This window comes from Gigantopelta aegis, chromosome 4, assembly GCF_016097555.1.
Source record: "Gigantopelta aegis isolate Gae_Host chromosome 4, Gae_host_genome, whole genome shotgun sequence".
Taxonomy (NCBI): Eukaryota; Metazoa; Mollusca; class Gastropoda; order Neomphalida; family Peltospiridae; genus Gigantopelta; species Gigantopelta aegis.
Window position 1 is genome coordinate 17,133,616 of NC_054702.1, and position 25,609 is coordinate 17,159,224.

The 25,609-nt window shown below is 36.1% G+C and overlaps 2 protein-coding genes across 4 annotated transcripts; one reads left to right on the forward strand and one right to left on the reverse strand.

Moving 5' to 3' along the window:
- Positions 1–325: 325 nt before the first annotated feature.
- On the reverse strand, positions 326–18,840 carry LOC121372749 (ras-related protein Rab-32B-like). 3 transcript variants are annotated; one of them, XM_041499238.1, is made up of 9 exons: positions 18,664–18,697; positions 13,887–13,919; positions 10,138–10,234; positions 8,783–8,839; positions 7,301–7,333; positions 6,947–6,974; positions 5,591–5,665; positions 4,443–4,551; positions 326–2,421 (listed from the first exon to the last, which is right to left on the reverse strand). In XM_041499238.1, the coding sequence occupies exons 1-9, from the start codon at positions 18,680–18,682 to the stop codon at positions 2,264–2,266; spliced, it is 609 nt and encodes a 202-aa protein (XP_041355172.1). In that variant the 5' UTR covers positions 18,683–18,697; the 3' UTR covers positions 326–2,263. The 3 variants fall into 3 exon arrangements, with proteins under 3 accessions (XP_041355172.1, XP_041355171.1, XP_041355173.1); XM_041499237.1 differs by lacking the exon at positions 18,664–18,697 and adding an exon at positions 14,096–14,230; XM_041499239.1 differs by lacking the exon at positions 10,138–10,234 and having other exon boundaries at positions 18,664–18,840.
- On the forward strand, positions 14,142–24,809 carry LOC121372748 (regucalcin-like). The gene is made up of 6 exons (XM_041499236.1): positions 14,142–14,258; positions 18,161–18,383; positions 19,205–19,387; positions 22,231–22,449; positions 23,014–23,157; positions 24,544–24,809. Exons 2-6 carry the CDS (start codon positions 18,221–18,223, stop codon positions 24,750–24,752), a joined length of 918 nt encoding a protein of 305 aa, XP_041355170.1. The 5' UTR covers positions 14,142–14,258; positions 18,161–18,220; the 3' UTR covers positions 24,753–24,809.
- The last annotated feature ends 800 nt before the right edge of the window (positions 24,810–25,609 follow it).

Sequence of the window (25,609 nt, forward strand, 5' to 3'; positions counted from 1 at the left end):
ACCATTTTAAACTATGACCATTTGGTGTCTAACATATGGTTACAGAACACCAGTGATATTTATATCATACTGCAGGATCCAACATATGTTGGTGATCCCTTTAAAGATAGTTATTCAAGAGACTGCTCCATGATGATGACATAGAACTCCAATTCAAACCATCCACTGAAATTAACACTATAAATACTGATTGTTACTAATGATGCACAAGTTAAAAATAAAATTAAACAATTACATGGTAATTAATGGCCAATCATGTAGTATTCTTTGTTAACAAGTGATTTTTAATAAATGAATCTGTGAAGAAGAATAAAAATACAGCTGCTTTAATTTGAAAATACTTTATTTAATTGCATAAATATACATGTAAATATTATGACAAATCTTAACAATGTTAAATTATTTCATAATATACCCAAGCAAAATTTCATGTCGCATAAAATTAAATATTAAAAACATATAAGGCAGAAAAAAGAAAAGAATATTACACACAAATATACAGCAATATAACCTAGAATGTGACTTGGTCACATACAGGTACGTACAAACACATCAATTTGCCACACACATACATACGGACATACAGGTACGTACAAACACATCAGTTTGCCACACACATACAGACAGACATACAGGTACGTACAAACACATCAGTTTGCCACTGGGAAATATAGAATAAAATTTGTGTAGAAGATTTAACTCCTGATTTAAGAAGAAAAAAAAATTCAGAATATAAATATAAATTTGCATGTATATGAAATTACCTAATGCAATAAATTGAAAAACAAAACAAAAAGCCATCCCAAAAAATTCAAAAGCTGTAATAAATTTTATGCTAATGCAGAACAATTAAAAACCTTTTCAGAAACATGAACTAGAAATTCTTTATACTGGTACCCGTTTTAAAAAACACTATTCAAGGATGTCCTGTTGTTTTTTTGATGCCGATAAAAATGGCATAAATTAATGCAATACATTTTTTTACATTATATTTACATTTGAAACACTTTTTTAAAGTATAAGGGCCATTCAACACTAATGTAACATTCTGTAATGCTAAGACCACTATCCCCTTTAAAATCATGTAATACTTGTGAAAACACCCCTACCCCCACCCCCGCTTTCCTTGTCATTATGAGGTGATTTTTCTGTTTTATTTATGTTTGCATGGTTTGGTTATCAATACAAGATAGATTTGTTAAAGAACATCTGTCATCCATAAAGTTTTGTAATACTTTCCATTGATTCCCCCTCTCAACTAGATCATTACATATATGTTGAACAGCCACCTAATTGACTAGCATTAGCTGAATTTGAACAAGCCCTATATTCTAATTTATGGCTACACAGCCACAAAGTATTTTTCATGACCAATTAAATGTATTCATTTTCTAGTAATATTTTATCAGACCATTTAACAGGTCAACTGTCTGTGCTACTATGCCAATATTAGAAAAGCATTTCCTTTGTTTTAATTTACCAGTCAAAATAGTATCAGTATCTTCAACTTTTACTAAAAAACCTTATTTTAATTATAAAATTAAAGGAAGCATTAATCTTACATATTTCTGTTCGCATTTTACACACCATATTTATTACACATTATGAAAATAAACATTGAAAATAATTAAATAAATCATACGCAAAGTCAGTATTTTTGTATTTACAAAGTAGTATGTGCCACAAGCATTTAGAAGTTATTCACTTCAACAATGTTCCTATAGGGATTCGACAGTTGAACACCGGTATGTTATATAGAGAGTAAAAAAAGTAGGTGCTGTTTCAGCAGACATTAAATATAACAGGTTTATGTGGTATGTGCTGCTGATGGAGATAGCTTTCCTTTGAAGACCATGTGTCAAAATTATCAAATAAATGACACCAAATAGCTGATGATTTAACTGATGAATGTGTTCTTGTGGTTTCAAAACAAAACAAACTAACTTTCGTAGCCATTGTAGCACATTTCCATCTAACATAAAACATTTTAACAATTAAAATTATACATTTTAGAATATCTTTACTGTTTATTCAGTATTTCATATTGCACCCGTCCCAAGTTATTTTAGGCTACGTACAGCCTTATTTTTGAAAATAACTGTTCTTGCATCACTAGTTTCTTCTTGGAAACGAACATAATGATACATGACTACTATACAGTTACTAGTTAGACTCATTCACTTGGTAATGTCTTGATGCTGACTGAAAGCTCTTTGGTAAAACAGTCCTCATGTCTGCACTATTGTATTTATTATAGATCAGATTAGCAACAGCTGCTTTTTCTCTCCACCTCGTCACTTTGAAATGTTTCCTGTGTAGACAACAAGTCTGATGACGTCTTCAGGTCGATATGTTCTCCGGGTTGTGTACTCTCTGTGGGGAGGGACATTATGTGCTCGGTGAGGAAGTTCATGGCTTTCTCTGAAACACACATGTTAAATGCATAAGCAGGTTTTAAACCAAAGAACAATTAAACCAAGACAGTTTAGTAACACCCAAAGTTTTGACATCAAAGAAAAATTAAACCAAGACAGTTTAGTAACATCCAAAGTTTTGACATCAAAAGAAATTACAGTCAGTTATGTATCTCGATTATGAAAGGACTGAACTGAATATTGGTCAAGATAACATATATAACTATTGGTGAAAAGTATGCTATGTGACAGGTCTTAATCTACGGATATCCTGGGCAAATGAGAAAACAAGTCCAGATACTGACATTTGACTGTATGCAGATACAGAAGTAACCTTATCTGACAGTCATAACACCTGATATGAGTTCTATATAGTTTGTTCCAATTCGCTAAATTTGGCAATTCCTGCAAGTGATGAATGCTACAAACAGGAAAGGAAAGGAAATGTTTTATTTAACAATGCACTCAACACATTTTATTTATGGTTATATGACGTCAGACATGGTTAAGGACCACACAGATATTGAGAGAGGAAATCCGCTGTCGCTACTTCATGGGCTACTCTTTTTTTTGATTAGCAGCAAGGGATCTTTTACATGCACCTTCCCACAGACGGAACGAGAAATAGCCGACGGGGATCGATCCTAGACCGACCGCGCACCAAGCGAACGCTTTACCACTGGGCTATGTACCGCCCCTGAATGCTACAAACAGATGCGAAATAAAACAATTTACCAATATATTGACCTGTTGGAGCTAGAAGGTTCTAACTCCTGTTTTGTTCTGTGCAGAGCAGCTTGTTATGACTGTGCTCAGACTAAACATACTTGAACCTTGCATGGATATACAGACATGGGTTAATTAACTAAGATGAAATTTAGGTGTTCTGTTTTTATGTTAAATCATTTAAGCTTACTTTTGAATATTCAGTACTCAATTTATTTCAGGCTACTACATAAATTGAGCAATATTTATACACCAACCTGAGAAACAAACGGGGAAGAGCACTTCTGCTATAAAAAAATAAGAAGTTTTGTTTAACGACAGCACTAGATTAATTGATTAATTAATTAATCATTGGCTATTGGATGTCAAACATTTGGTAATTCTGACTAGTAGTCTTCAGAGGAATCCTGCTACAGTAATACATCACTAGCAACAAAGAGTAATATATCAAAAATCTTCTACTCTTCTATGATCTAATCGTAAAGAAAGCAAGATATTTTTTAAGTTATCTGCCCTTTTTGTATATAAGACCGGCCTTGGTGACGTAGTGGTTAGGCCATCGGTCTACAGGTTGGTAGGTACTGGGTTCGGATCCCAGTTGAGGCATGGGATTTTTAATCCAGATACCAACTCCAAACCCTGAGTGAGTGCTCCGCAAGGCTCAATGGGTAGGTGTAAACCACTTGCACCGACCAGTGATCCATAACTGGTTCAACAAAGGCCATAGTTTGTGCTATTCTGCTTGTGGGAAGCGCAAATAAAAGATCCCTTGCTGCTAATCGGAAAGAGTAGCCCATGTAGTGGCGACAACGGGTTTCCTCTCAAAATCTGTGTGGTCCTTAACCATGTGTCTGATGCCATATAACCGTAAATAAAATGTGTTGAGTGCATCGTTAAATAAAACATTTCTTTCTTTCTTTTTTTTGTATATAACTTACAGGGTTCATACACTTACAATATTTTCATTTTCCAGGATTTTAAAGCACTATTTTGGTTAATTTTCCAGGACTTTTTTTACCCTTTTTCAGGAGTCTGAATACATTACCTGGAAAGAAATGTTTGTTGAACGACATCCCAGTACATTGTTTACCTAATATAGATATATCACTTGGGTGCTAAAGTTGTATGAATATATAAATAAAAAATACTGCAGCGTGCAGATTTTTTAAGCGGGTGTGCATGCATATGTATATCACTGCTGGATCCTGCAACAAAACGCTTTATAGCCATAATACATAACTAACTACATTGTGCATATTAAGTGTCTTAATATATATTAGTAGAGTATGATTTATAATTTACCTATATTTACATCTGTTTTAGCTGAGGTGGGGAACCAGCCAATAAAACTGTGATCCTTGCAGAACTTTGACAACATGTTACTGTCAATGGAAACCTCTTCAATATCACACTGAAAAATATAACAATTCAGGCACCATCAGATATAGTGCATAGTCAGTTTCATACGTACAACTTGCTGAAAGAAATAGCCATGAAGTAAACATGACCAAATATTTAATTGTTATTAACATTGTTGATAGTGCTTTAAGATTGTGTTTGTATTTTTAAATGGTGAGTCTTTTGGTTGAAAATTACCCATAATTTGTAAAATTGTGTATATACATTTTGGCACGTGAGTGTATGCTGGATCAGATGACTAGTGTGAATCGGTCCTTGTGTCAATCATAAGGACATACACTAGAGTGAGACAGGTGGCAAACAGCTGAGACATAAATGTTCTCCATTAAAGAGACTATCCTGAATTTGTTGCCATTTTAATGGTCTTCAGCAAATAAAATATATCTACAATTTACTTACATTTTCTTGCTTAGAATATGAATATCTCTATAAACAAAGCATTTTTGGACATCGTAATCTTTTGTAGTATCAAAGTTACTCTCTTTTTTTTCTAAAATAATTTTGTACGTACTAATTTGTTAATTCTTCCAGTGGCCATTCAATTTGAAATAATTCAGTCAAAGCTCATTCTAAATGTATTTATCCATATAATGCTTTTAACATGTTAAGGTGAGATAGTATTTTTAAAAAACAGGAAAGGTATCTTTAATTTGTTGGCATAACAAACAGATATTTTGCTACGGCTGAAAACTCAGCATAGTTCCTTTAATGAGAATAAGAACCTATTGTGGCAATTTGAGTTTGAAGTTTGGCAGTTTAGCCTTAGTTTCAGTGCTAAATAACATCTGTGTAATAAAACCTGGAAACAGTATACAGTGAAACCTGTCTAAACCGAATCACATTGGGGACCTAATATTTATCACATTTAGACAGGATCTGGTTGTGGTCAGGAATTGAGTCATGTTTTAGAATTTAAAAAATTCAGGACTATGAAACCTAGCCAGTTTTGACAGGATTTTGGTTTGTTCAGTGTCTGGTTTAGACAGGTTTTTCTGTGCATGTAATTATTGCTTACAAGCAGAGTAATCTACCTTGTTTGCCAGTAACATGACCGGAACTGGTTTCTCATTGGCTAGCATTACCTTGGAGTTGACATCATTCAGCCACTAGAATGAAACATGAGACATATTATATAGACTATCAGGTTACTATGTTTAGATATCGTGGTTATTTTGTGAGGTTTAGATAACGGTGTAACAGGCGAGCTTCAGCGAGGTGTAACTCAGCGAGCCTGTTACACCGTTATCGAACCGAGCCAAATAACCACAATATCAAAATGTAGTAACCTGATCTCTTTTTTATCATGTAACCCCTTTCAAGTCATATTTTTGTAATATGTTTCCGTCAAAAGCGGTATAGAACTATTAGTTTTATCGGGTAGAAACTACTTCCGGAAGTCGGCCAATAGCAGGTGCCCAAAAGCATCTTGGGAATGGCATGGCCAGCCTAAAAGTTATGTGTTTCCAAATTTTAAATAAAATACTTTCAGTATATTTCAAATTCTGTTGTGTCATATTACAATTTTTGTACCTTTTTTTGTAAAAATAAACTCAAGTTTATGTGTGACCTGAAGATCTACATCACTGGCTGTTAGTGACTGTGATGTCAGACGCTGTTCCCAATGTAAACATTCTTTGCAGGAAGCTACTTGCATTTTTGTTTCAAAATATTTAATTAAAAATGCTGGCTAGTTCCGAATGGGAGCAAATAATGGAGAATTGAAAAATAAGAGGTAATTTGATGTTACAGGAAGTGTAAATGTTATATTTATTTATGCAGTTCAACAATTATTGCTGTAAATGGATATTTGAAAAATGAGATAACGATCTACCTTAAAATTGGGCTAATATTCATCATGAGCACAACTCATTTCCTAGTAACATGATAACACTTCTTAGTGACATGATAACACTTCGAATTATCAGATAGGGGTTATCAGGTCAATGGTTGCATGATAAAAAGAGAAACATCAGCAAACTAATAAATACATGTAATTAGATATTGACTGCATATGGAAGATGAACAACACCCCATCATAGATTGTATCAGCAGCTATTGATTTTTTAAATGACATAGTATTTGTGACACTAGGTCCAATAAATGAGAAAATAAATATGCTGCAAACACACAGTGTACAGTTAAAACATTTCACAATACATTTAAAAAAACAAATAATACTTTTGTGGCATTTTGTCAACTGAATTTTATTTCATTTTCAAACAAACATTTGCTGAATCTCAAAGTCTTTTTTTTATATCTTGAACTCTGCATATACATGTATTAGTAGTAGTCTATCAAATATTATTTTAAACGAAAAACAAAAACAAAATTAAATTTTATTTTTAAAAATATCTGTATTAGTTTGAATGGTCCGGCAAAATACTTACTTTAAGAACTGAATCAAATGTTGCTGGTCTGAAAATAGAAATTAATTTCAAAATAAAATGCATGTTTTGTCTTTACACAAACTTAAATTAGGAGTAATAGTGAAAGTTTCTTAATGTATAGCTAGTGTGTCATTAAATAAAACATTTCCTTCCTTATGTATAGCTCTTCCATCCATGTGCATATAAAACTTCAATTTACTACAATAGCAAAACATATCCAAATAATTTGGTTTTTATTATTATTTATCATTAGTGTTGTTACTGATTCCATCTTGCTATTCCACATATTTATGCGGTGTAATCTGTTCTATTATTTAGCACACAAATTAAAAAACTAAAAAAGGTATTACTTACCTGGACAGATCAAAACATATTATAGCAGCAATTCTGCAAAGACATGAATAAATGGTTAGTTAATTTAGAAATGGACAACAATTCCACATTATGATTAATTTATTGCTGTTATTTAGTACAATGAATCAAATAAAACTGAAATCCTCACTGAATGAAAATTGTATGTGATAAATCACTGGACCACATAATTAGTCTCTTGTTTAATAAACATTTAATTGGTTTTGATCCTATAAATACATTCCATCCATCACTCTGGCTATCCATTGATCCAATCATCTATCCATCCATCCAAATATTACCCTCCTACCCAAATCCATCCATCCAAATCTCACTTATCCACCAAAACCTATTCATCGTTCCAAATGTAATCCACCCACTAAAACCCATCCATCCACCCATTAGTCCATCCATCCACCCATTAGTCCATATACCCACCCTACATTCACTCTTATTCTATTAGCCAATATTTAGGTTTATTTTGGGTGCCATCCATCTACTGGTATCCGTCCATGTATCCACTCTCCCACCAATTGATACATCTGTCCTATCCACATTCCACTACCCATTCATACTTCCAAATCGATTCACCCATCAGACCAAAAAATCCATCAATAAATCCATCCAAGTAATTACCAACGAACAATCCATTCATGTATTCACCCACCCCAAACCAACCTCCCTATCCAACAATCCACTCATCTATCCATCCACCCCAAACCAACCTCCCTATCCAACAATCCACTCATCTATTCATCCACCCCAAACCAACCTCCCTACCCAACAATCCATTCATCTATTCATCCACCCCAAACCAACCTCCCTACCCAACAATCCACTCATCTATTCACCCACCCCAAACCAACCTCCCTACCCAACAATCCACTCATCTATTCACCCACCCCAAACCAACCTCCCTACCCAACAATCCACTCATCTATTCACCCACCCCAAACCAACCTCCCTATCCAACACCTCCCTCCACTCATCTATTCACCCACCCCAAACCAACCTCCCTACCCAACAATCCACTCATCTATTCACCCACCCCAAACCAACCTCCCTACCCAACATTCCATTAATTGATCCAACTGTCTTGGAAAAATACTTATTCTAATTGCAACTTATAGAGTTTCCTTCACCTATTTAATTTTAGCACGGATATTTTAACCAAACACTACAAAATTTGTAATATAAGAGAGAATAGGACTGTAAACTTTTAATTTAAATCAAAACTGTCCTTAATGTATTAAAGTAAAGTTTGCGTTGCGTTTGCACCACTAGAGCACACTGATTTATTAATCATCAGCTATTGGATGTCAAACATTTGGTAATTTTGACATATAGTCTTAGAGAGGAAACCCGCTACATTTTTCCATTAGTAGCAAGGGATCTTTTATATGCACCACCCCACAGACAGGGTAGCACATACCACAGCCATTTGAGTGGTGCACTGGCTGGAACCTTAATTTATTAAATACTTACGCATATTTATAGTAAACTCTTGTCATGTGACCAAACCTTTCATGGCCTGCTATATCCCTGAAATTTAAGAAATAAAACTGAATCTTGAATACAGAACAAATAGTACATGTATTAAATTCAGTGAAACCTCTCAAAACCAGACCTTCTGTAAACTGGAATTCCATAAAAACTCTGTATGTTTCATAGTCCCTTTTTAAATATCAGTACAGTAAATAACCCCTCTAAACTGGACACCCTTAAAAATAAATTTTTTACTTGGTCCCATGGGTGTCTAGTTTAGATGGGTTTCACTGTATATGTGTTAATCGTGAAAAGACAAGAGGCACAATTTGCAAATTCATGTTATGTGATTTAAAGGAATGATGTCCAAAATTACAAGGATCATATTTTTACTGAAACACAAATAAATGTAGTACTGTCAAACCAACTTTAACTGCCACCTGTATTAAGCAGCCATCTGGGTTAAGAGGTCAGATTTTTATTCTCCCAAATCATCTAATGCAGTATAGTATAGTGTCGTCATTAGCTACATTAGTTTCATAGATCGCTACACAGTATTAAAACATTAAACAGTATAGTTGCTAATCAATTGACAAGAAATGTCATTAATCAAAAATTTTAATAAAAATGTTCGCTATACAGGTTTCCAGGTAATATTTTGTTGGGCTCTTTAGTAGATATCAGTGCTATTATACCAAAAAAGGACATACAGTAACCAACTTTGCAACAATTGTAACAGGTTTCTGGTTAGTGTAATAGACAATTTTTAACAATAAAATGACACACTAATTTATTTATTTTTACTTGGAATATCAGTATGATACTACTATCTGTATATTTATTATGATTATATTCATCTTAATATTTACATTATTTCAAACTATATTTTACAATCCAAAAATTTCATACAGATTAAAAGATACTGTATATATATATATATATATATATATATATAGATACATATATACATACATACATACATACATACATACATACATACACACATACATATACACATACACATACATACACATACACATACACATACACATACATACATACATATACATATACATACATATACATATACATATATACATACATATACATACACATATACATATACATACATACATACACATACACATACACATACACATACACATACACATACATATATATAAATAGACTTCATGAGATAAAAGAAGTTTGAAGTACCACAAAAATTAGGACACAACCAGAAACACGTAAGATATACAGACATTGATAAATCATAAACCTGTTTATCTCACAGTGTGAGAAAATACCACGTGGGTAACACTGCCACTGTTGTTTAATAAAATACAGTTACTTACCAGAGTTGCAGGTTTACTTTACGATTTTCACCCCAGTTCAAGGTCTTAAGGGCAAAGTCAACACCAATTGTTAGTTTGTAATTTGGAGAGAAAAAACCTGCAGAGAATAAAATTAACTCTAGTGTGGAAAACAGTATTTAATTTGGAATTTAATACAGAAATTAAAAAAATTAGTTCTATTTTAACTTTCAATTTTAATAAGTCCTGAAAGTTAATACAGTCAAGCACCGTTGTGTCGAACTTGCTTGAGTTGATATATCACTTGTGTCAATATAACTGGTCGATCCCGGCCAAAACGTGTATTAACTATCATGTTTTTATGTCAGTTGAGTCAATACGTTCGAGTCAACATTACGTTTGCATTAATATATTTTTTGGTCCCATAGTAGACTTTTATATGGAAAAGTGTCTGTATGTGTCGATATTAATATTATGTGTTAAAATAAATATAATATTTAAAAAGGTAGATATGAATTGCGTGATCTGAAATCAATAACGTACCAGTATTGTGAGCATGTAACCAACCATCAAAAGAGTTGCCCACAATTGACTGAAAATACATGATTTGTACATGTAGTTACTGTAGCAGTTAACGTGTAAGATGAACGAATGAAATTACCTAAACCAGTGAACAAGGTACTAAAACAAGCTTAAAAGAAAACTCTAACAGACGACAATTGTTACAGAATGCAACTAATCAAATGACTTGTTGCTTTGAGAAATTGTGGACTGGTAAAATTAGCATTAATTTGTCTTGACTTTACCACCTAAGCTCCCATGTCAGACGACAGCATTGTCAAAGAGGTGTTAACTGCCCATAGCCCTGTTGTATTTGAAGTTGATGCAAAAATTGTTGCGGAAAATGAAGAGATGTTGATGTGTAAACGTTTTAGCTCTGTATCTTTAATGCCACGAACCAATGCGCAATAAATATTATTTCTAGACTTTGTGAATTAGGTGTGGAATTTTTTATGTTCTTCTACAAAACATTTCGTGTAACTGTATTTTGTTATTATAACTTCCACAGTGATTTTAATTTCACAATTTATAGAAATTTTAAAAGATGATTAACTTTGTTCAGAATGTGCACAGTAGTACAATAGATTGATTAATTTATTTTTTATAGCATAATAATTTTCAATGGCTAAAAACAAAATGTATGATTCGATAAAAAAAATTTTTTTATATATGACTTGTTTTGTTTGTATTTTGTTTACATATTTCCCTTTTGAGTTGATATTTGGTTTATTTGGTTAACTCGATATCTTTTTGTGGTCCCCCACAATATCGACAATGCTTGACTGTTTTTTTTTTAAAAAGAAGACTTAATATATTTTGGTTAAAAAAACCCAACATTTTTCCTTTGGGGTCAAGGCTTATACACAGAATTGAACAACAGTTATGCAAATAATATATAGTAAAAATTAGTAATAGTATATGCTCAATTTTTTTTTTAAGTTGTGCACAATGCCAATTTTAATAATACTTTGGTATGGTGTAACCCAAATAATAATTTTAGTACTTCATTTTTTCCAGATAATTAAAAAGCTAAAACAATTGTTTTATATAAAAAATTTAAGAAATCAAGAGCTGGGTTGATTTCTATGACTCATTTGGGTTTCCGCAAAGTAATGATATATTTTTTAAAGGCTGGTCCAATATATAAGGGTTGTAACAAGAACCGATTACAGGAAGGACTGAAGGGGGAGGGGTGGGGTGGTACTGTAATAATTATTTTATGCCTGGTGTGTCTACTGCATTTCTCTTTTTTACAACACATTTTTAAATAAAATGTTATTTTGTAGATGATTGGTATGTTTAAAAAATATGCTGCTCTTACCTTTAATGTAATACATTTTCAAAAAATGGAAACAAAATCTGTCATCATTCAAAGTGTCCACTATAATCTCTTTGACTAGTAGCAGGCCTGCCGCCAAGAATAAAATTTTGAATTTATTTTCTTTTTAAAAAATGCTCAAAATTTACTATACGCTGCTGACGGCAGGCCTGACTGGTAGCTAATAGTATTTGTATTCCAACTGATTCAAGCTGAACTGGAAATTAGTTATTATGGATACTAAAGGGACTCCACTGATTACAATACTAAATAGTAGTAAAAATGTTTTACTATTTGTCAGCTGTAACAGGTGGTAGTTGTAAACCATGACATGGACTAAATTAAAGAGAAATAACAAATACGTGTTTAATTATAACACAACAGTTGGCTCAATTATCTCTAGTTTACGGTCAGCTAGTGAACAGATTTCTATTATTAATTAAATAGAACCAGCTGTTTATGGTAACTTTCTCATCATTAATGGCAATGAAATAAACAGATATCAATTTGGATGGGATGATTCAGGTTAATTGAACTGGGTGCGACTGGATGACTTGGGTATGGAAAAGAAAGGAATATTTTATTATTAAAATTTATTTTGTTTAACGACACCACTAGAGCACACTGATTTATTAATCATCGGCTATTGGATGTCAAGCATTTGGTAATTTTGACATATAGTCTTAAGGAGGAAACCCGCTACATTTTTTCATTAGTAGCAAGGGATCTTTTATATGAACCATCCCATAGACAGGATAGCACATACCACGGCCTTCGATGTACCTATCATAGTGAATATTTTATTAATTAGCTATATGAAAATGTTAACACTTGGTCTCAAATGAGAGAAGAAACCCACTGTTACCACACTGGCTATTCTTACTGAAAAGCAGTATGGATTTTTTTAACCATATGTACTTCCTATAGATAGGACAGTATATACTACAGCCTTTGATATACCAGTCATAGTGCAGTGGTTGGTTCAGGGAAAAACTCATGTCCATCAAGAGCAATTAATCCTACGACTCCATCACACTTACCTCAGGTGAGTGCTCTACCACTGACGTACATTCTACCACAACATAGCAGAGGTGGATCCAGTGGGGGGGGGGGGGGGGGGGGGGGGCATGGGATCTATCCCCACCAAATGTGCCTCTTTTTCTGGCTTTTACTGGGTTGCCCTTTTCACAAGTTGGTCAATGTGTCCTTTTTTCAACCTTGGATGAGGCCTACCAAGTCCCAGTGTCAAAATTCCTACTCAGTAACCAAAGCATAATTTTTCTATTCTACGTATAGGTTAGAAGGCATTAAAACGTCTTAATGCCTTTTAACCTATTTAGACGGCATTTCAGTGGTTCATTGTCTCAAATGGGCGGAGCATACAGCACTACAAATTAAGACGGTTTTTCAGTTGTTCTTCATGATTAAGACAGACAAAATAAAAATCTGCAATTGGCTGAAATGGGTGGACAACGTTCAGTTACCATTTAAATGAATATGATGGATTCTTTTTTCTCATCCATTCCGTAAATAAAGTATCTGCCAAAAGAATAAAAGTGAAATGTCCTGAAAGTACAGGTGGTTATTATATGAGATGCCAAAAGAAGATGGCAAGGCTTGAACTTAACAAGGGCAATGGCCGGTGTTGAGATATAAATTGCCATAGGTAGAGAGCATTACCGATGGCCAGTGTTAGATTTATAAGGGGGCAATTGCCCCGCCCCCCCCCTACCTGAGGACCCCCCTAGATTGAGGACTTCCGTTATAAAAAAAAAATTATAATTATAAAATTAGTTCATTTTTTTTATTTGTCATGCAATTCTTTTAAAAATTGCCGTGGGAGACCAATTCTTAAGTTCGAGACCTGAGATAGACTGTAATTAAATAAAAAAGACTTTTCACAACATCTTACCTTCCGTATATCTCTTTATTATAGATGTTTTTCCTACAAAACAAAAACAAAAACAAAATTCATCAAGTTGTACACACAGCTGCAGCAACAAACCGATAATGCTTCTTTAATTTATTTAGAACGTCCACACATTTTCGTTTTGCAATACTTGCGTACAGTGACAATCACCGACAGTATTCTAAAATACTATCAATTTAAAATACACTTACCAACACCAAATTCCCCGATTACTAAAATTTTATATAAGTGTTCTTCTACGTTCGTTTGTTTAGCGGAATATGCAGCGCTGGAAGCTGCCATTTTTCATTTAGCAGATCATGTGCTTCGTCATGTGACGCGTTTCGTGTTACTGTTAATGATAGAGTGTTCAAGGTAAGCCTACGTACCTTTTTTTTTTAATTTTGGATTTAAAAAAAGTTAAAGTTACATTCTTTGGTTACCATATTATAACATCATGTACAAATATAAAATAGAAGCTCAAATGCACTTTTAAAAAACTCGTGTGTGTTCGCTATAAACGGAGATCGTCAAAAGTATAGCTTGATTCATCGCCTGTGACGCCATAGCTCGGCAAGGCACAAACGACAGCCTGTCAGTTTCAGTTAACGCGTGCGTTTGCCGATTTCAAAGTGTAGGGTTCGTCTCAAAAAATTAAAAGAGAAATCTTGCGCTGCACGAAGAAAAAGAAAGAAAGAAATGTTTTATTTAACGACGCACTCAACACATTTTATTTACGGTTATATGGCGTCAGACATATGGTTAAGGACCACACAGATTCTAAGAGGAAACCCGCTGTCGCCACTACATGGGCTACTCTTCCGATTAGCAGCAAGGGATATTTTATTTGCGCTTCCCACAGGCAGGATAGCACAAACCATGGCCTTTGTTGAACCAGTTATGGATCACTGGTCGGTGCAAGTGGTTTACACCTACCCATTGAGCCTTGCGGAGCACTCACTCAGGGTTTGGAGTCGGTATCTGGATTAAAAATCCCATGCCTCGACTGGGATCCGAACCCAGTACCTACCAGCCTGTAGACCGATGACCTGCCACGACGCCACCGAGGTCGGTATTGCACGAAGAACGTTCGGTTGAGGATCCGGTACTAGTCTTTCGTTAAAACCGGTTTGATCTTGACAACGTACCTTCCTATTTCAGAATTAATGTTTTATAAAGTGTTAGTAGAACTTTCAAAGTTTAGTTTGTATACTAGTAATTACACATTAATCATGTATATATATTTTTAAATAAAATATACTAAAGTAGACAATGAACGTTTTTACTTCTTAATTTTACGTGTTAAAATCGACAAATTCAAATAAATATTCTTTCGTTTGGAAAGGGTAAAGTTGGGCGGGGGGGGGGGGGGGTGTTTAACGACATCAATGTTAGAGCATATTGATTTAATAATCATCCGACGCCATACAACAGTAAATAAAATGTGTTGAGTGCGTCGTTAAATAAAACATATCCTATCCTTCCTTCCATCTGCTGTTGGATGTCTGACATTTGGTAATTTTGACATATAATCTTAGAGAGGAATCGGGTGCATGTGCAGGGGGAGGGTATTGGAGGTCGAAACCCTTACTTGCCCAAGCTTAAAATTTTTTTGAAATGTATTTTCTGGGGAGCATGGCCCCATATAAACTTTATTTAACAGTCTATAACCCCAACCCCTCTGAAATCCCTACACACGCGCCTTGGAAACCCGCTACATTTTTTTTAGCAAGGGATCGTTTATATGTACCATCCCTACCCGCCAATGGAAATCGATCTTAGACTGACCGCGCATTTCCAAAACCCCCACCTTTTTAGGTCTAAGTAATGAATAAAAATAGCATATAGTCTTGAAAAATGTTAAGTAAATCGAACACAGTACCCTCTTCCTCTACCCCTAGAGCGTTACGTAATTAGTAACACTCCCTTACAAATCCCCCACCCACCGACCCCTGGAAAGGCTTTGTACCATACCTCTATGGATACCTCTATGGGTAACCAGTCAATTCGTACCATAGTCATTTCGTACCCAATTTTACCATTTCGTACCCAAGTCATTTCGTAACCTGGTCATTTCGTACCATAGTTATTTGGTCATTTCGTACCATAGTCATTTCGTACCATGGTTATTTCGTACCATGTCTATTTGGTCATATCGTACCAAAGTCATTTCGTACCTCAATCATTTATTGTGCAGCTTAGATGACTGATAGTAAAATGTCGAATTACTGATTTAAAAAATAAACATTAGGCTAATGCAGCTATATTGAATCCTCACCCTTAAGAAAAAGAAAGAAAGAAACAAAAAAATAACAAGAAAAAGATTATATATTACTTTTATTACTTTTATCTTCAAACGTTTCCTTTCATCAGTATATTAATTACCAGCTAGCACTTCATGTTAGAAAACATATCAAGATCTTCTAAGACAAGCTGATCTCAGAAAAACCTTAATTACCCACGAAGAGGAAGGGTGCCAGAGTCACACAAAAGGTGCTCTTGTCATGTCATGTCATGTCATGTCATAGGGTTTTACGTGCACATTCAGAACAAGCTGTTGTAGCGCACGCCTGTCGTGGGCACAAGAGCCGGCCTTGTTCCGCTCCTCCATCCATGACAGGAGAGGAAGGACCGCCTGCACTGGCAGGTGCAAGGGAGCACCAGCAGCCCGATCAAATCGGTAGCAGATGGGTGGGGGTGGTGGTGGTGCTATGGAATTTGAAGGTGCTTTTCGAAAATTGGGCACTTTATAGTGACGGGAAAATCAGCGTCGGCCGCCTGTTGAAAATCTGTTTCAGATTGGTGCATGTCGCTGATGACTGACACCACAACGCTAGTGATTTCAAAAGTGTTTTAACTGTAGCTCGAGTATAGTTCTGTTTTGTTATAAAATGTGAAATAAAGTTTTAATGATTTCAAGATCGTGTATATTTTGCTATACTTAATCATAGACTAGACCACACAGTGATATTCTACATCGATACTGACGCGACTGTTGATTATAACGATTGTTTATCCAACAGCAATAAGGCAAGCATAGGTAGATAATCTGTCGACAGTGGGCTAAGGACGTAAGCCTATATAAGATGGGGTGTGGGGGGAGTCTCGTATCATATGAAATGATCATCAGTGGCAATATACATATGTTCATTTAAACCTTTGCACACTTTACAAGGTATGTTTACACATCAACGTTTATTCGTCAACAATAAAAATAAGAAATGGCATACCATGAAAAAAATAAGATACCGAGTACGAAACCACTATGGTACGAAATGACTGTGGTACGAAATGACCAAAACACTATGGTACGAAACGACTATGGTACGAAATGACTATGGTACGAAATGACCATAAACTATGGTACGAAATGGATGGTACGAAATGACTAGTAACCTTTTGGAGATATAAGACGACCCCTCAATCAAGACAGTTAAATTTGTTCAAAAATTGCGAAATCTCACGTGATCTCTTGTTGGGGAATTCCACACTTGTGACAAGCCAATGAAAACCGAAATCGGTAGGAGCCCGTCAAAAGTGTCCCACTTTCGAAATACTGGCTTTGTTTTTGACCTGGATAAGCCAGCGTAGTGAAACCAATGCGGAGTAATTGGATTTTCTGTTCTATATGCTTAAATAATAAAAATAAAAATATGTAGGATACTGCCGCTTTAATTTGAGCATTATAAACTCGTTGGCAGGGGCGTGCGCAGGAAATTTTGCAGGGGGGCGGTCGAGGTGTCTGGCGAAGCCCGACACCGCGAGCGCCGCAGGCGGAGGATCGGGGGGGGGGCCTCTCCCCGAAAATTTTGAAAAATTGACCCCTTCTAGGGCTATTCTGAGGTGTTTTCTGCTGGCTAGCCGAGCTGCTTTCACAGGAATGTAAAAAATCGGGATATGAAAAATTGTTTCGCCTTGAGCGGGGGGTCGACCCCCCCCCCCCCCCCCCCCCGCACGCGCGCCTGGTTGGATTTGCTAAAGCAGATAATTAACCGTAAAATCCTAAAAAAAAGTGCAAGTAAATGCGGAAGTTAACAGTGAAAAAATAAAGCCGTACGGTCACACTTCGCTTCGGACGCAGTCTGCATGCGAAACTATTTCAGGTCGATACATTGTTTACGGAATAGTGTTGAACGAATGCGCGCCACGCGTTAAACACATGTATGCATACTTGTATTTAGCACAGTGAGTGACTGAAAAAAAAAAGAGAAGCGGATTGTAGGTTTAGGACTGGGTGAGTCCAACTCAAGGGTTTTGGGGTTTTTTCTTTGTTTCAGTATATACCATTTATGTAATACACATGACAGTTTTATCTCAAGTGAAGATAAGTTGATGTGATGTCGTACAAAGTGGAACCGGTGATTAAGCAAGTCTGTTCCTCCATTGGAGAAGGTCCGCACTGGGACGAGGCCTCCCAAACATTGCTGTATGTTGACATTATGACAGGGGATGTTCACCGCTGGAACTCGGTAACCAAGGAGGACACTAAACTTCATGTTGGTGAGTAGAATGTTTACTTAACACATTCATCAGACTGATATGCTCATATAACACTTCTGACGTGGACATAACAGCGTTGATATAAAACCACTGTTAAACTGACAAACTTGAATAACATAAATTTACAACTCTAGTAACACATGTAGATAACAACTGACACAAATAACACTAATTATAGTACTAACAAACATATGACTGACAAGACATAATAATGCTACTACGACAAGCATGACAAAACTGACAAACAAAACATTACTAACACAACACTACTAACAGATACCTGGACTGGCAGATAACATTGCTGACAATAGTATAGTAGATAACACTGTTGACAGACCCATAGGAACGGGGGGCTGTACCCACACCCAACACACACATTTGATGACGAAAATGTAATGGCTTGTGCCACACTTCTCACAGACCTAGAGAACAATGTAACACTACTAACAAATATGGTCCATTGGACATTACTGATAATTCAAAAAACCCAAACAACTACTACAAATAAAACTCTAACACTACAAACAAACATATTATTTAACACCAAATGTCAATCATGTATTAAATTTAACATTTTATTTGGTATACACTTTCAGCTGACGAGTTTGTAACACTGATAGTTCCACGTGAGAAGGGTGGGTTTGTTGTCAGCAGTTTGGTTGGTATACACTTTCAGCTGACGACTTTGTAACGCCAATAGTTCCACGTGAGAAGGGTGGGTTTGTTGTCAGCAGTTTGTTTGGTATACACTTTCAGCTGACGAGTTTCCACGTGAGAAGGGTGGGTTTGTTGTCATCATTTTCTTTGGTATACACTTTCAGCTGACGAGTTTGTATCACTGATAGTTCCATGTGAGAAAGGTGGGTTTGTTGTCAGCACCACTCGCAGCTTGGCACATCTCGACTGGGAGTCCAATCAGATGACCGTGTGGGCAGAAGTGGAACAAGATATGCCCACAAGATTCAACGATGGAAAATGCGACACACAAGGAAGACTCTGGGCTGGTACGTTTAACAGTTTAATAATTTCAACCCTTGTTGCAAAGTAACAAGTCGGCAGCGGTCATAATTCGGGTTATTGATGTTCCAATGATCGATTATAATCGAAAATTGAGCAGTTTGGCGCTACCAATGAGATGATCGATTATAAAAATCCATAATCGATTGTGTTGGAAAATGTTAACTGTAACTGTTCCTCCAGTTTAGATGATGGAATTGATGTAAATGTGTTGGGTTTGGGGTTTGTTTTCATGTGTACATAAAAATAACAAAATATTAAATACTGGTAGTTGTTAAAGGTAAAATTCACCATTTGTAGTTTAGATCCCAGTGAAAATAACAATATAGGTGCATGGTCCTTATAATTCGAATCATACTGTATTGCCCCTGAAGATATTAAGAATCACTGAAAGCGCTTGGGCTATTTTACTATGGGTTTTGTTGTTTCTGTTGTCTATTACAAACACACACACACACACGCACGCAATCTTAGACGTACTTTTAGTCTGTGTGTTTGTGTGTGTATATAACTATATATATTATACATACACGCGCATGCGCGAACACACGTGTATATATATATATATATATATATATATATATATATATATATATATATATATATATATATATATTCAGTGAGATTCAGATATATTCAGCAATATGTTTTAAATGAAAGGCATTTTTTCAAAGAGATTGAAATTATAATGAGATGACATTATAATTCCAATCTCTAAAAATCCCTTTATTATAAACCCTTGGATTGGTTAAATTCGTATCACGTGATGATAAAAACTGGCATTCATAGCACCATGAACCTCAGTTTAGCATTATTTTTGGCTTTTAGCCGGAACTACTTTATGAATTATGTCAACAAAGGAATCCCCGAGGAATTTCCTTGAGATTCTATTTTTAGACATCAAACAGTAATCGTCTGCCGTCAAACTTGTAAACATCTAAAATCTTCACATATAAATTATACCATACAAAATAGGTCGCTTCAGACATTTTTTATTAAAGGTTAAAAGTTATTGAAATTACTTACGTTACATGTTTATAGTGAATTCAAAATCCCACAGCTAAATATCTATTTTGTCGATCCAAAAAAAGTGTATAATTCCAATGGAATTTGGTCTTTTACAAAAGCGATTTCAAAAACAAAATTCAGTCAGTTCATGCCAACCATTAGCAGTAACGCGCATTCAACGGCATTGTAGTATGACGTACACGGTACACAACACATAGCCACTGCGATCCAATCTTTAAACGACTCGGGTTTTGAAACTAGGCATATCATGTACATGTCGGGACACAGGAACGAAGCTTCAATTCGAAGCTACAACAGAGAATGTTCCACTTTCCAAAAACGACCGGCCTCGGTGGCGTCGTGGCAGGCCATCGGTCTACAGACTGGTAGGTACTGGGTTCGGATCCCAGTCGAGGCATGGGATTTTTAATCCAGATACCGACTCCAAACCCTGAGTGAGTGCTCCGCAAGGCTCAATGGGTAGGTGTAAACCACTTGCACCGACCAGTGATCCATAACTGGTTCAGCAAAGGCCATGGTTTGTGCTATCCTGCCTGTGGGAAGCGCAAATAAAAGATCCCTTGCTGCCTGTCGAAAAAAAGAGTAGCCTATGTGGCGACAGCGGGTTTCCTCTTCAAAACAGTGTCAAAATTACCCTATCATGTTTGACGTCCAATAGCCGATGATAAGATACAAAATCAATGTGCTCTAGTGGCGTCGTTAAATAAAACAAACTTTACTCTTTTTTTCCAAAAACGAAACATCAGCATGGCACTGTCAAATGTCACGAATACTTGTGTCGCACCACTTGAAGTCACACATGCCAAAACCATCCTGTGTTGCCACTTCCACAATTACAAGGCCAGTAAACACAGAAACTCGCGACACACCTGTTTCATCCATTTCCGGAAACATTGAAACCACTTTCTCCATGTCAAATCTATCAACACATGGAATTTTCACGCACTCAAGTATTTTATAACTGTAATTTCAACGTCGTAATTGGTAAATCTGGACAGTAATCAAAAAATGGCGCCCATCCACAATTCGTAGTTAAATATTCATACACCAACCGCTTCACATATAAATTATACCATACAAAATAGATCGCTTCAGACATTTTTATTACATGTTAAAAGTTATTAAAATTACTTACGTTATATGTTTCTAGTGAATTCAAAATGTTTCTACTTGGTATTGATATTTAATGCAAAAAATTAATATGAATTGTATTAATGATTGTAACATTGTCATTCTCTCATTCGGCTATTGACGGAAAAAGCCGAAACTACCATAGGCATTCCGCTAATGTTGAGTATGAATTTCGTGTTAATAAAATAGTAAATAGTTGGAAAATAGAGTTCACTTTTTATTTTAAAGAGGTTTACATTAATGACATGGTTATGTGTTTGGAATTATAAGAATGGAACGTGAATATTTTTGAGTTTCATGCTAGTATGAAACGCAAAACCGCTTTACACACTTTAGTATGAATGGCGTAGCGCGTTACAGTGTGTAAATGTCACGTTCAATTCTTAAATAAACTCTGGCTAATATGTGGGTTGTAGGATCGATTACCCTCGAGGAACTTGGAATTTTCGCCACTCCCAGACACAAGTATACAAAGGCCGTGGTATGTGCTGTCTTATCTATGGGAAATTACATATTTATACATGTATATGATTCCGTGTTTCAGTATATTATGTGTCGGCAATGGATTTCCGCTCTCGCTCGCTCGCTCTCTCTCTCTCTCTCTCTCTCTCTCTCCAAAGTATCGCAATAACCAATGCCAGCATTCTTTTCTTTCTTTTCTCATTCACAGGCACCATGGGTTTAGAGAAGAAGGCTGTGGGAGAACTGCCACCAAAGATGGGTTCTCTGTATTCATTGAACTGTGAGCGGTCTGTAAAGAAACACGTCGACAAGATTGACCTGTCCAATGGCCTTGCCTGGACAAGTGACGACAAAACCATGTTCTTCGTGGATTCCATTCCGCGCAAAGTGTACGCCTTTGACTTTGACGCACAGGCCGGTGAAATTAGTAAGTATAGGCGCTTCGTTAGTCCACTATTTTTCCTCTGTCAGTGTATCGTGACAGGCAGTGGGAGTTATTAAGGAGGTGCGTGGTTAGTCCTGCCCGTCCACGACGACTCCCGGTTACTACAGACTTGCATGGTGCAGTCATCTCTTACAGTTTTTTCTCAACCTATTCATGCAACAAACTTCGGTTTAGTAGTAGAGTCAAAATATATTTGGTAAAAAGTAAAATAATAAACAGTCATTTGAATGAAAAGTTTAAATTAATATGTTTCCTCATTACAAATATTCAGTTCCCCGAAAGCAACGAGTATAATTATATCTTCATGATAAACTTAATTCGATAGGCCTAAATATTATCGAAATGGGCCTAAAATGTCCACACGACATGGTTAATTTTAACAAACACAGAAATTCAAACTGAATTGTTTTAAATAAATTATTAAAAACTAAATTATTATTGGCCAATCGTTTGTTGTTTAGTATATCATTGTAGCCCGATTCTTTCATGTTGTTCCCTAGACACCTTAGACTAGATGCGTCTCTGATCTGTTTTTTCTTTTAACAGCCAATCAGAGGACGGCCATTGATTTTAGTAAAGGGACGCCCTCCGACTTGGGATGTCCAGATGGAATGACTATTGACACAGAGGGAAAACTCTGGATAGCCTCGTTTTTTGTCGGGAAGGTTTTCCGGTTTGACCCGGAGACAGGTTAGTCTATCTTTAAGTTTGACTCTATGAACCGAGTCCAGACAGGTCAGTATGACAATGGGTTTGACAGCGAGTTTGACCCTTTGTCTCCAGTATAGTCAGCATAGCATTCAACTTTGAATGATAAATATTTGTGCTATTTCAGTTATAGATCAACCTTTTCTTTAAAACACTGAAAGGCAGTTGAGGTTTTAGACTGTTTGGGTGAGGGCCGGGTCATGCTATCCTGGAAAGTATATAGAAAACCCCAGCAAATTCTCTTGGAGCAGGAACTGGTTTCGACTCCCGAACCTCACCCCTCATCCACACACAAACACATACACCTACCCTCCTTTGCACACACGCTTATACAAATTAATTATATTTACCCGTTAAACAGTGGAATTTCTGGCCACCACAAACGTCGGCAGAATGGGGAGTGCACCCCAACAAACGCCCTTGGATCGATACCTGCAAAATGTAATACAGCCTTTCCAAAGTAAATTATTAATATTTAAAAAACCCCAGATATGATCGATTTAAGAGATATAGAATACTAAACGAGCTTGCCTGTCATACCATTTTTACGAAATGAGTGAACAATTTTGGTATATGACGAGTGAACGCGAGTCGGATACCAACACTGTTCACGATTTTCATAAAAATGGTATGACAGGCAAGCTAGTTTAGTATTTTATTTATTACAAACCAATTGGAAACAAGCCGCAACGCAGAAGTAAGCAGATGTCGAGACCTAAATACGTTACTTTTTCTACGAACTGGGTCAGCAAGTGATCTACGTCACGCTCACGTCACACCAGTATTTAGTTAGACTGAGTGATTGTTATGACATGGGCAATATCTTACACTAGTGTGTAATAAAACCCATTATTACACACCAGTGTAAGATATTGCTCATGTCATAACAATCACTCAATATCCAACTAGTGTAATATCAGAGTGACGTGAGCGTGACGTAGATCACTTGCTGACCCAATTCGTAAAAAAATAACGTGTAGTAGCAAACTCTGAACAGTGTTGGTATCTGACTCGCTTTCGCTCGTCAAATACCAAAACTGTTCACTCACTTCATAAAAATGGTATGACAGGCAAGCTCGTTTAGTATTCTCTATTTATCAGATAGAGAAATGTTATAAATAGAACAATGCAATAGCTTGTATTTCAGATGTAATACAATTATTTCATGGCTGTAACTATAGTCTGTCCCACATGGAACGCCTTTTTTCATGCTATGGAAGTTATTTATTAATGAGCCGATTGTTTTCTAAATTGAACACAAAAATATTTTTTTTTTAGTTATTCTTAAAACACTTTTACTTTTCTTCTTACGTCAAATAAAACTGAAAGTATTTACAAAAAAATATCTGCTGTATTTGTATTTTCCAGGGTCGCTCCTGCAGGAGATCAAGTTTCCGACCAGCAGAACGACGTCGGTGACGTGGGGAGGCGTCAGTCTGGACGACCTCTACGTGACGACGTCAGCATACGGCTTCTCCGAGGAACAGATCCGGACGACAGAGGCGCTGGCAGGCAGTGTGTTTAGAGTTACCGGGCTTGGGTGTAGGGGAAGACCAGCCAACAGTTACCAAGGATAAATAAGTTATGAGACAGTTGTACAGAGTACGATAACAATAAAGGACTGTTTTTGTGTGTGTTTGTGTTTGTGTTTGTGTGTGTGTATGTGAGAGAGAGAGAGAGAGAGAGAGAGAGAGAGAGAGAGAGAGAGAGAGAGAGAGAGAGAGAGAGAGAGAGAGGGGGGGTATTGCATGGCAATATATGCCGCTATTCACAGCTATTGCAAAATTTGTGACATCTAGTATCGTTGTGCTCTAGTGGTGTCGTCAAAGTAGACAAACAGACGTTTTCCCTAGTATACGACGATGAGGTGAGATAGCTATAGCTGCTGAGTCATAGCTGTCTGATAATCTACCATTAAATACGGCAGATGTATCGGAATAGTTTTGGATCTGCATTCCACCATTACAAATCCCATGAACGATAAATCTAACATATGACTAAAGCTGTTGCATGTAGGCCCTATTCAAGCTACATTGTATTATACACAAACTAAAACACCTCGCCTTTCGCATTAACTGAAGAAAACGATACCCTTCTTCGCTCGTTTCGGACATGAGCACAGCGTTAACTCATTACTTTGTGAGCATCATGTTACAAGTTGGCCAACTGTTAAACAATTGTTTGCATGTCATGACGAGGTGTAGCTGGGTGGTAGAGTGCTCTCCTGAGGTGCGATGGGTCGTAGGATCTATTTTCCCCAGTGTACTCCAGATTTTCCTGTCCAATCACGACTGGTATATCAAGGGCTATTATATATGCTTTCCTGTCTGCTGAAAAGAGCTTTTAAGAGATCCCTTGCTGCTTTTAGTCGACCTCAAGTAGGTGTATGTAGTTTAAAATGTTCTGGTGTGTAGTTAAACAAAATTCCTTTCAG

Coding starts and splice junctions, on each gene's coding strand:
- LOC121372748 (XM_041499236.1), top strand. CDS start 18,221: ATGTCGTACAAAGTGGAACCGGTGATTAAGCAAGTCTGTTCCTCCATT. Junction 22,450..23,013: donor CGCACAGGCCGGTGAAATTA/GTAAGTATAGGC, acceptor TTCTTTTAACAG/CCAATCAGAGGACGGCCATT. Junction 23,158..24,543: donor CCGGTTTGACCCGGAGACAG/GTTAGTCTATCT, acceptor TGTATTTTCCAG/GGTCGCTCCTGCAGGAGATC.
- LOC121372749 (XM_041499237.1), bottom strand. CDS start 14,186: ATGGCAGCTTCCAGCGCTGCATATTCCGCTAAACAAACGAACGTAGAA. Junction 13,920..14,095: donor AATCGGGGAATTTGGTGTTG/GTAAGTGTATTT, acceptor TTTGTTTTGTAG/GAAAAACATCTATAATAAAG. Junction 2,422..4,442: donor TAAAACAGATGTAAATATAG/GTAAATTATAAA, acceptor TGTGTGTTTCAG/AGAAAGCCATGAACTTCCTC.